Below are 12,679 nucleotides of genomic sequence, written 5' to 3' on the forward strand. Positions count from 1 at the left end.
TGTGCCAAGCACATTTTTATTTTGAATTTTTGGCTTTGAAATATTGTGATTATTTTTCTATTTATTTTGATTTTATGATTTATTAATCATTTTATGAGTATAAATGTTCATACATTTTATGTTTTGTTGTAAATTAATTCTATGCATATGTAAGAGTTTATCTCTGGTGTCTCAATCTCAATTTTAATCCATTGGTCTAGACCGTGCAGTGGTTGGCAACCTTTTTTTTCAACTGGCCAAATCTCTCCAAAACCACGATTGAAATTTATTTTGAGAGCCACACAGGGCGCACAATGACAGAGGCTAGGAGCAGAGTCCTGACTCCTGGAGCGACTGCCCGGCTCTCACACAGAAGAGCCACATTAAAAGTAGAAAGAGCCACAGGTGGCTCGCGAGCCGCAGGTTGCCGACCACTGGTAGAGGTCTATAATCCCAATACCACATTGTTTTGATTTTATTCTGTAGTTTATTTTTATTTTATTACAATACTGTGATACACCAAATTGTTCATAATACAACTGTTTCAGGCATTAAATGTTTCAGTGCCAATCCCAACAGTGGTGTTACCTTCCCTCCTCCAGTGTCCCCCCAACCACAGCCTGACCCCTTGCAGGCACAAACAAATATACTTATATTGGGGCCGGAGTGATGGTGCAGTGGTAAGGCGTTTGCCTTGCACGTATTGACCTAGGACGGACCGTGGTTCAATCCCCGGTGTCCCATAGGGTCGCCCAAGCCAGGAAGCGATTTCTGAGCACATAGCCAGGAGTAACCCCTGAGTGTGACAGGGTGTGGCCCCAAAACCAAAAACATAATTAAGAAATTAAAAATACATAGATACTCATAATTGTCTGTTATGATACAAAGGCAAATGGAGTTATTAAAACTTAGACTAATTAGAGTCAATTGGTGATCATTGTTATTTTTTACAGCAGTGTTACTAAAATCACTGAAGAGCTGATTCAACAATGCAAGGCAGGATTTAGGAATCTGAACTGCTTAGTATTTGAGCTGCTTAGTATCATATGCTTATAATATCACATTTTTTTGAATTTATGAAACTTTGTAAAACTATACAAATAAAAAATTTAGAAAAGAAAAAATCCATCCCTCATGGTGGTTTTCTAATTACTCCAAAGTATATTAAATGATCCTTTGAGAGTCTATATCTGTCCTCTCATTTATTAACTTCTTAACAATATTTTCTACCCCTAACTATAATCGGTAACTGCATATTTTCCTCTATTGATTCCTCTATATATTCCTCTATTGTCCTTGAAGCAAAGACAAGTATTTTCTATGATTTATACCAGAACTTAAAAGCACGCTATGTGTTAAATATTTTCATTATGAATGAATCAAGTCATATAAACATTCACAAAATTACATTATTATATTGAATCACAGAAATTGAAATGACTTCATTCTTTTCCATTAAACTCGTATACTAGGAAAATTGCCCAAATTTAAAGTGAGACTATTATAATAGGACAATATTTACCTTTAGTTCAAATTCACTAATAGATTTCAATGACTAGTATTAACCACATCAGGTGACTTAATTCAAGGATAATTTCGGATAAAGTCAATGAATATAGTTAGCTAGAAGTATATAAGTATATATAAGTATAGAAGTAGGTGAATTCCTTGAAAAGCCAAGCAGTGGTCCTCAAACTACGGCCCGCGGGCCACATATTGCATTTGTATCTGTTTTGTTTCTTCATTGCAAAATAAGATAAATGCAGTGTGCATAAGAATTCGTTCATAAGTTTTGTTTTTACTATAGTCAGACCCTCCAATGGTCTGAGGGACAGTGAACTGGCCCCCTGTTTAAAAAGTTTGAGGACCCCTGGCCAAAAGAATGAGTAAATAAGATCAAACCATATCACAAAAACCCTAATAGAAAACTACTACTTGAGATAGGTGTTACCAAAAATGGCTTTGAGGGACTTTGACTACTTTTTCAAGTGATCACTTTAATCTTATTTTCCAAGAAATACTTTTTATCTGTTAAGTTCTCTATTTTCCCAGAAGGTGGGATGATGCATGATGGGCTCTATGTTTTACATGTCCTTTCTCATATACGGGTATTCATGGCTATTTTAACTGCATTTGACAGAGCAAACAGATTAGTGACGTAATTTACTCTATAAGGCAATGGTGGATCCAACATGAAAATGCAAATATATTTGAATTAAATAAAGCATGGTATGCTTTATCTCCCTGAAACTTTGGTGTTCTACTATTTTTAACCATAGATATCTATTTAAAAAATTATTTAATGAGTGAAATAATTCCATAATATAACTTCACAATTATATATCTACCCTTTTTTTTAATATTTTGAGAGCAACTCAGGGGTCTTTAAGACTTACTCCATACTCTGTGCTCAGTGATCACTCAATAGTGGCAGTCCTTGGAGGATAATATGCAATCCCGGGGATACACACCAGGGTGGCTGCATTCAAGGCAAGCACCTTAATCACTGTGCAACCCTGCTAGTCCTCTACCTATATACTTTAATTATTTGGATCTATGTCCATGAAGTTTCTCATTCCTAGTCATCACTAAATAGTATATTTCACCCTTCTGACAATTCTGTATTAAACTGCTGAAAAAAATTTAAATGTGTTAAAGACCTCTTACCTATCTTTTAGGTATAATGTTATTGAGACAATAAAGACTCACTCTTTCAGGCATAGACTCTTTGCGTTCATTACAGATTCATTGTCCAATTGGGAGTATGACACTAGAAATAAAAAGGAGTACATTCAAGGTTAGTATCTTTACTAGATAAGCTATTGTGTTCCACTGAAATTAAAATTTCTTATTTACTTATTTTAAATTATATTCTGAAAACTTTGCTCAGTATTTGTAGCAGTGTACAAAAATTATTATCACACATACAAAATAGTTTTTTATAGAGGAGATGGTATTACTCTTTTATTATTAAAATGAATTTTATTTTACATAATAAAACATTGTTAAAAATTAAACTTTTAGGGGCCTGAGAGAAAGCATGGAGGTAGGGTGTTTGCCTTGTATACAGAAGGACAGTGATTCAAACCCCGGCATTCCATAGGTCCAAGTCTGCCAGGAGCGATTTCTGAGTGCAGAGCCAGGAGTAACCCCTGAGTGCTGCCTGGTGTGACCCAAAATCCCAAAAAAAAAAAAAAAAAAGTTACAAATTTTATATCTTTTCTCAGTAAACCCAGTACCACTAAACAGTCATTGTTTTTTTCCTTTTTCTCAGCTCCTGTATCATTAATCTACTTTTTATCTGACCTATTTTCGATGTTTCATGTAAATAGAAACAACATAGTATGTAGCCTTTTGCTTCTGACTCCTTTAGTTTCTAAAAATATTTTAAGTTATTTTGTAACATATGTCAATATTTGATTCTTTCTTATGACTGAAAAATTATCATCTGTACAGATATATTATAGAAAGATGGTTTCAAAATCATGAAAGGATAAAGTTAAGCACTAACAAGCTTTTTAAGAGTAAAAAAGAAAATAACGGTAAATCCATACTTTAAATGAAAATTATTTTATACAAAGGAACTAAATCTTTACTCCAATAAAATTACATAAAGTGTCTGGGTTTTTTTTTTTTAAAGAAACTTCGGTTTGTATTCTGTCACCAAAAGAAAGACTTATCTGTATCCTTTCACTTTGAAATTGCAAAAGGAAATAAAGGAAAACTGCTAGCTATATTTACATCAGGCAAAAAAGCACTAAGGACAAAGCGTAGTAAGAAAAAAGTGGGAATTATATAAAGATAAGTGATTCAATTCCACTAGAATAAAACATTTTTAAATGTTTATGTCTTTTGGGGTCAGAGAGATGGCATGGAGGTAGGGCATTTGCCTTGCATGCAGAAGAACAGTGGTTCAAATCCTGATATCTCCATATGGTTCCCTCGAGCCTTGCCAGGAGCGATTTCTGAGTGTAGTGCCAGAAGTAACCCCTGAGTGCAGCCGGGTGTAACCCTAAAACCAAAACCAAAAATGTTTATGTATTTAACATAGGATGGCTAAATATATAAAAACAACACTAATGGTTTTGAAAGGAGAATAGATGATACTAGAATAGTAGGGAAAACTTAAATTATCCCTTTGGACAACCAAGAGATTTATTCAGAAGGAAAAGAAACAGACATTGGGTTGAAGCTACTTTAGGCAAGTAGATTTGTTAATATTTTAACAAACACCCTCTATAATAGTAAGCCAAATGCATATATATATATATATCTATATATATATATATATGGATTTTGGGTCACAGCCGGCAGTGCTCAGGGGTTCCTCCTGGCTCTTTGCTCAGAAATCCCTCCTGGGCAAGGCTCGGGGGACCATATGGGATGCCGGGATTCGAACCACCAACCTTCTGCATGCAAGGCAAACACATTACCTCCATGCTATCTCTCTGGCTCCAAATGTATATTTTCTCAGAGTACAAAAAATTCTGTTGGATAGATCGTTTAGGCCAAAATATGTTCATTAATTTTAGAATATTGGAAAAATATATAGGCATCTTTTAAAAATTGTATGGATTTTGAAATAAACTAGAAAAAAAACTAAAATTTTGATATTTTCTTAATTTTTTAATAGATTTCCTCTTCAATTGTATCACAAAATAGTATTTACTGATGAATTTCAGTACTGTGGATACCTTTTGGTATTAGTGAATGCCTTTGTTATAATAATTTTTTGGACATCTTACTCCAGTAATGTTTACGGCAATGAAATATTATATTGTCACTGTTATTTTCTCTTCTTTTATACATTGGAAGCCCTACTAAAGGTAATCTAAATTGTGTTTTTATGTCCAAATTTTATGGCTAACAAACTGTGTATTTGTGTATACATGTCTTATGTCTATTTTCAACATTCTATTTTTCTCAAGGAGTATATGCAACTATCCCTGTCATCAAACAAATGATATTTAGTTTTAAAGTTATTTTTAGGGGCCCAGAGAGATAGCACAGCGGCGTTTGCCTTGCAAGCAGCCAATCCAGGACCTAAGTGGTTGGTTCGAATCCCAGTGTCCCATATGGTCTCCAGTGCCTGCCAGGAGCTATTTCTGAGCAGACAGCTAGGAGTAACCCCTGAGCACCGCCGGGTGTGGCCCAAAAACCAAAAAAAAAAAAAAAGTTTTTTTAGGATAAATAAATAAAATATATACATAGTATAAAGGATTATATTGCATTGCCAAGAATAAAAATTTAATGGTGTATGACAGAATGAATTTCAAAGGTACTAGCAATGTTTTAAAACCTTCTCAGAGCAGTAAGTACACGGATGCTATAATTGCATGTTTTTAGACTAGATTCATGAAGTCACATAAATTGATGGTCATTTATTCTTCAAAGTATTTGATCATTTTATTTTCTAAATTTTAATTTTTTAATACTTAGGCACCATGAGTTTACAATGCTGTTGATAACAAGAGTTCAGGGTGTACAGCATTCTCATTTCAAAGCTACCACTGTGTCAGCCTCCCCCCACCAATATTCTCATGTTTTCCCCCATCCCCATCCCCATCCCCACTTCCTTACCAGTTCCATTGTTTTGATTCATTTTAGTTCAGTTCCATGTTTATAATAGTGTTGACTTTCCTGGTTTTCTTGTACACATTTACCTCACCTTTATAGCACCCAAATATTTAGGATCTTGACCAATGCCCATGTGTTACCTCTAGCCTACCTCCTCTTTTTCTTTCTTTCCTACTACCAAATTTTCACTTTTTAAATGTTATGCTCTCTAGTTTCAACCATGTTTTACAAAATAGCATGATTTTATCTATTTTTATTGCTGCATAGTATTCATTTTGTATATTTAACACATCATATTTTTCTCTTTGGTAAAGGGCTTTAGACTGTGTCTAGGTCTTGACTAATGTAATTAATGCTGCAATAAACATTGGGGACACACATCTTTGAATCAGTGTTATGTATTTTTGATAATACATAACCTCAGAGGTAAGATGTCTAGAGCATGTAGAATTTCTATTCAGAGATCAAATCCAGGTAGGCTGATTAGAAGACCTAACCTGCAATGCAATTTAAAAATAAACAGAAACTGTACCTAGGCATGCCACTAATGAAAACATACCAAATGACAATAGACACATGAGAAGATGTTCATCACCCCTTTTTAGGGAAATAAAAATCAAAATGAGAATAAGAAAATCATTTCATATATGTGAAATGACTATTCTACAAAAGAAAAAGGACAGGCGAGAAGATGTGGAGAGAAGGCAATTCTTGTACTCTATGAGAATCTAAATGGGCACAGTCATTATGTAAAACAATAGGGAAACGACTTCTGAAGCTTCCCGTTCATATGAAATACCTATATCTTGGGGAGGGGGTTCCCAACGCCTACTCAGGTGATTCAGGGAACACTCCCAAGGAAACTCAGACAAATGACTATGGTTTAATGGTTGGGCCAGCAATGGGTGCTTACTTGAACCTAATGGTGCCATGGAACACTAGAGCCATCTTAGTTCTAACCTCCAGACTTAAATTCAGCAGTGTTGTGTGTGTGTGTGTGTGTGTGAGTGAAAAGAGAGAGAGATTATACACTTAGCAAAGATAGAATCTAAGCCTCACAACATTTGGGAAAAATGTATTATAGTTATTTGAATTAGTTCCCCAGTCCCTGTGCAAAGTGGTGTCTGTATTGGTGGGGGACAGGGAGAGGCTACAACTAAAGTTTTTCAGGGCTTAATCCTGTCTCTGTGCTCAAGAGGAAGCCCTGAACACTTACTCAGGAGTAATTACTGGTGGCATTCAGAGAACCAGATGCAGTGTCCAGGATCAAACCCAGGTCATCTGTGTGCAAGTAAAGCGTCTACCTACCTACTGTACTACTGAACTGGCTGCTTTCCTAAATTTTTCTTCCTTCTTCCCATTTTTTTTGGCATTTTCTAGTTCTTTCAACAGTATTTTTATAGAATAATATCTCATTGTTCGTCTTTCTTTCTTCGTGTTTAGTCTTAATAAATCATTCGTACTGTGATTACAAATGTAATTGCTTTCTTTATTTCTTTTCTAGTCTATCTATTATTTGCAGCAGGGAAACACTCAGTTTTAGTATATTGATTTCAGACCTGTAATTTCATGTGCTAGTTTATGATATCAGTTTCTATGGGTTTCTATTTTCTTGATGCTTTTTTTTTTTTTACATTTGAATAGTCAAGGTTTATTCAACAAGTACGTCTCAATTAATGGACTGCAGTATACTATAAATGTTAGTATATCAATCAGGTCACCAAAGAGAATTGCATTATTAACAATCATTAACTTTTTAACAGATAACTTAATTGTACAAATAACCCAAAGCTATGTAATTAGGATGTGATTATATTCCCATTTCTTTTTTTTTATCTTTTTTTTTAATTTTATTTTTTTTTATTTAAACACCTTGATTACATACATGATTGTGTTTGGGTTTCAGTCATATAAAGAATACCACCCATTACCAGTGCAACATTCCCATCACCAATGTCCCAAGTCTCCCTCCTTTCCATCCGACCCCCGCCTGTACTCTAAACAGGCTCTCAATTTCTACCCTGTTATTTGTTAATCTTGATCATTTTAATTTTTCTTTCTTAATTTGAATTCCTTATATATATATATATATTTGTTTGTTTGTTTGCTGGATAGAACTTCTAGCACCAAGGTGAATAGATATAGTGGAAAAATTAAATGGCAGAAAATACTATCCTTATATGAAGTAAAAAAATCTACTTCAAGCTTAAATGGCAAGAAAGTAAAATGAATTTCATACAACTATGAAGGGATAATTACAACAGGAATATATAACAATGATTAATAATAGTATATTTTAATTAAAACACTTGAAATATATAAGGAACAAAGTATTATATGATAGTTTTTAAAAATATTTGTTACTTTGTTGGGGGCAGAGAGATAGCATGGAGGTAAAGCATTGGCCTTGCATGCAGAAGGTGGTGGTTCAAATCTCGGCATCCCATAGGGTCCCCTGAGCCTGCCAGGAGCAATTTCTGAGCAGAGAGCGAGGATTAACCTCTGAGCACTGTCGAGTTGACCCAAAAACCAAAAAAATAAAATATGTAACTTTGTAATACATAATTATATAATACATTCTATTGCATTATATATAAATTATAATTTAGCTGTACTAAACTAAACTAGCTGTGTTCAGGGATTACTCTTCGCTATCTGCTCAGAAATTGCTCCTGGCAGGCACGGGGACCCTAGGGGACGCCGGGATTTGAACCACCTTTGGCTCAGGGTCGGCCACTTGCAAGGCAAACACCCTACAGCTGTGGCCAAATTATGTCATATTATTATAACATTATTGTTAGTGTTTCAGATAAATGATGTCAAGGAATGTTTTAAAATAAACCCTAATTAGTCATGCATTCATTATCCCATAAAGTAACATAATAAAAGCAAAACATAGTGAGGGCAGAGTGATGGCACAGCGATAGGGTGTTTGCTTTGCACGCGGCTGACCCAGGATGGACCTGGGTTCTACCCCTGGCGTCCCATGTGGTCCTTCAAGCCAGAAGCGATTTCTGAGTGCAGAGCCAGAAGTAACCCCTGAGCGTCACCGGTTGTGGCCCCAAACCAAAATAAAAAAAGGCAAAACAAGCTAACTATTATAATTTATTTTTATTTCAACAGATTGGGGCAATGAGAAAAGAATATTTTTCATACGCATTGAATATATTTGAGTTATCAGTTACCATCATTGGAATAGTAGCACTAATACTTATCGAAACAATTCCTACTATTGATCTTGTTAGATTATTGACCATCACAAATATTGTACAATTTCTTCGCATATTACGTATTCTAAAGGTAAGGAACCATTATGCTGCAAAATTGCAAGTTTCTCCTTGGTTATTTTGTGGAGTATGAACTTAAAGTTAGTTTTATCAGTGTCATGGCTTTCATTTTCTGCTTCCAGAGACTATATTGCAAAGGGATAAATAACCACAAGTAATTTTGATTGTCAATATGCTAATACACTATAATACTGTCCACTGTCAGGAGAAATGAAGGCATCAAATTTTCCTATACATGGGTGTGATTGGAAACTATTATGCTGAGTGAAATAAGCCAGAGGAGAGAGAGAAAGACACAGAATAAACTCACTCACTTGTGATTTAAGAAAAATAAAAGGCATTATTGTAATAATGTCCAGGGACAATAGAGATGAGGGCTGGATGGACCAGCCCATGATATTAAGTTTACCACAAAGAATAGTGAGAGCAGTTAGAGAAATCACTACACCAATAATTATCATGAGAATGGGAGTGAGTGAGAGAAATAGAATGCCTGTCTGGAAGACAGGCAGGGGGTGAAGGAGGAGGAGTTGGGGGTATTGGTGGTGGGAAGTTTTCAGTAGTGAAGAGAGATGTACTTATTATTATTTTTTGTTTTGTTTTGGTTTTTGGGTCACACCCGGCAGTGCTCAGGGGTTCCTCTTGGCTCCACACTCAGAAATCGCTCCTGGCAGGCACGGGGGGTGGGGGGTGGGGCATATGGGATGCCAGGATTTGAACCAATGACCTTCTGCATGAAAGGCAAATGCCTTACCTCCATGCTATCTCTCCGGCCCCTAGGGGGGTGTACTTGTTATGACTGAAAGCCAACTACAAGCATGTTTGTGAACATGGTGCTGAAGTCAAGATATTATTAGAAAATATAAAGAAACTCATGAACAATTTTGTATTCATAGTGCTTAAAGGAAGCAATTATAAAAAGAAATAATTTGATTGTTTTCTTAAAAAATACAAAATGATAGGATGTACAGAATACTACTGTGTTGATAAAAAATTCTTGGAGCAAGAGAGATACTGTAGTACAGAACATATGACACTTTCCCTTTTATGATGCTGACCTGAACTTACTGTCACCACACACAGTACTCTAAGAACTGCCAGGAATGATTTAGAACAGAACATCACCAGATACACCCCCCCCCCAAAAGGAAGAATTTCTATACCTACCTATAGTTAAACTGAATTTTATAAAAATGATTATAAATTCTTTAGGGCTTATTTGCACATGAATGGAGAACAAAGTTTGGTCATTTTGGTTCATAGACAGGAAAACATATGGAAAAGAGGATTCTTCTGAAATGAAAGGACTTCACAACAATACCAGAATAAAACATGGAGACTTAATCCCTCAATAAAGAAATATCAAAGTTAGATCAATTACAAGTAGCAGATTTAGCAGTGAAATATTATTACTGCTTTCCTTCTAAACATTTTATCTTGTTTTGGTGTGTTTTGATTGCCGGGCAACACCCAACAGCACTCAGGGTTTACTCCTGACTCTGAACTCGGTGATTATTTCTTGTGGGGCTCAGAAAATCAGATAGGGGTGCTGGTAATCAAACCCAAAAAGGCACATGCAAAGCAAGCATCTTGCCCACTGTACTATCTCTTTGGCCCCACATGGTTTCCGAAGAATTCAAATCAGTCAAGAACAGTTTTCTCTTTTCTGTTAAGAAAATCTTATCTCTCTTGCTCCAAGAATTTTTTATCAACACAGTAGTATTCTGTTAAGAGAAATAGGTCAAGAATAAGGTCATAAATTTACAGGGAAATTTGAGTAAAATAAGAACTTTAACCTTAACTTATTAAGAGTTCAGGTTGAGACCATATCATTTCTTCTTTTTTTAAACTGTTCGTATAATTAACTACAACTTGTTACTAATTGTATGTTAAATGGTTGTTCTATGTTTCAGCCTATAAGACCCTGCTTACTGCAAATAATCGATAAAAAGATGAATGAACAGCAATCCCTTTGGTATGCGGCTTTAAAAGGATATATCCAAGGGGAATCTGACATAATGACTAACCTTGGTCAAATTGCAGGTTCTATCCAGGTTAAAAAGGTGAGAAAAACGTTAAGTACTAAGAAAATGCTTATTCCTCCTCCTCCCATCCTGTACAATGTGTCTATCTCTAAAGATGGTCTTCAACTCCCTATCAAAACTTAAGCCGGTATGCAGATTATGAAATGCCTCCGTGTGAAAGGTCTATGCCTTCAGTCAATGATGAAGCTCCTGGAATTCCCTTTTCCAAGAATGCTCTTGGAATGCATCCTTTTGGAGGCTTTACAGTAAGACAAAACAAGGGTTCAGAGATATAGTACGGTGCTTGCCTTGTAGATTGAACCTGGATTTGGCCTGGTTCCCCCAAACACTGCTAGCGGTGTTTCCTCTGAGCACCCACCAGTTGTGAACAATAACCAAAAAAATAAGCAAAAAAGGGGGCCGGAGAGATAGTACAGCGGTGTTTGCCTTGCAAGCAGCCGATCCAGGACCTAAGGTGGTTGGTTCGAATCCCGGCGTCCCACGTGGTGTGCCCCCCCAAAACAAAACAAAACAAAACAAAAAACCCAAATGAAAAAACAGAATCTTCAAAAATAAGCAAAAAAGACTTGTCCCCTCACAGATCCCTCTGGATCTCAGTTTCAGGATCTGTCAGACTGCAAATGAATTCAATATAAAATATCGCTTGAGAATTGATGACACTGTTAAGCAAATAGAGCTTTCTCATAATTTTCAGCCTCTGTATCTGATTTTTCTCACAATAAGCAGCAAAAGGAAATCTGGGCTCAGATGTGGCAATGGAAACGAAGCAACAATAAAACAAGAGAAACCTGTCTAATTTCTTTCTTTTTTTTAATTTTTAATTTTTAATTATGAGAACAATGATGCAAAGAGGACAAGGTAAAGTTACAGTGAAAGAACAATCGCCCATAAACAAGAGTTCTCAGAAGAAATCCCATTGCTGACTCCTAAATATTGAACTTACAGTCAAAAAAACATTAAGAAAAATAAGGCAGAACCCATGTACAATTACTTTGTCCACAAGTCCCCAGATTGTAGTACATTACAACATTTCTTAGCAGTACACAAAGCAACCTAAAGCCATGAGATTTATGAGACTCCTTAACTTTGAAGTCATAGTATTGTTATATATTCATGCACATACATATTAGTTTAAGTTAACATCAAAAGTTTAAGAGTTTTTTTTTAAGGGTTAGTCAAAAGGGCACAGTAAAAACGGTGTTAGAGTGGCAAATATTGTTTGCATAGGCCCACCAAAATATGGGGGTCATAGAAAGGAATAGCCTTGGTCTAAATACAAGGAGACCACTACCCCTGAAGTTTCCTGGCATAAGACCAACTCTAGGCTCCAGGCAAACTAGAAACCTGTCTAATTTCTTATTAAACAGAAGAGATTTAAAAAAAAAAGAAACTTGGGGCCAGAGTGATAGCACAGTGGTAGGGTGTTTGCCTTGCACGTGGCCGGGAAAGACCCAGGTTCAATCCCCGTCGTCCCATTTGGCCCCCTGAGCATGCCAGGAGCAATTTCTGAGTGCAGAGCCAGGAGTAACCCCCGAGTGCCACTGCATGTGGCCCAAAAACGACAAAAAGAAAGAAAGAACTTTACATGACTGAAACCCAAACACAATCATGTATGTAATCAAGGTGTTTAATTAAAAATAAAAAAATTTATTAAAAAAAAGAAAGAAAGAAAAGAAACTAAGGCTAAATGTCACATAGCAGATAGTATCGAAGAAGATTTTGGTGTTTGAGTCCTGTGTTTTATTTTCTAAATTAGATTAACATTACATACATGTGTTCATAAATTTGTCA

General features: G+C 35.7%; 1 protein-coding gene across 1 annotated transcript in view; it reads left to right on the top strand.

The window, feature by feature from the left end:
* Positions 1–12,679, top strand: part of SLC9C1 (solute carrier family 9 member C1) — a 92,774-nt gene that overhangs the window by 59,926 nt on the left and 20,169 nt on the right. Inside the window, exons 13-15 of the mRNA XM_049772457.1 lie at positions 4,613–4,805; positions 8,680–8,856; positions 10,757–10,906. Coding sequence (XP_049628414.1) covers positions 4,613–4,805; positions 8,680–8,856; positions 10,757–10,906 — 520 coding nt within the window. The remainder of the gene's footprint in view (positions 1–4,612; positions 4,806–8,679; positions 8,857–10,756; positions 10,907–12,679) is intronic.

The sequence above is a fragment of the Suncus etruscus genome, chromosome 4 (genome assembly GCF_024139225.1).
Source record: "Suncus etruscus isolate mSunEtr1 chromosome 4, mSunEtr1.pri.cur, whole genome shotgun sequence".
NCBI lineage: Eukaryota > Metazoa > Chordata > Mammalia > Eulipotyphla > Soricidae > Suncus > Suncus etruscus.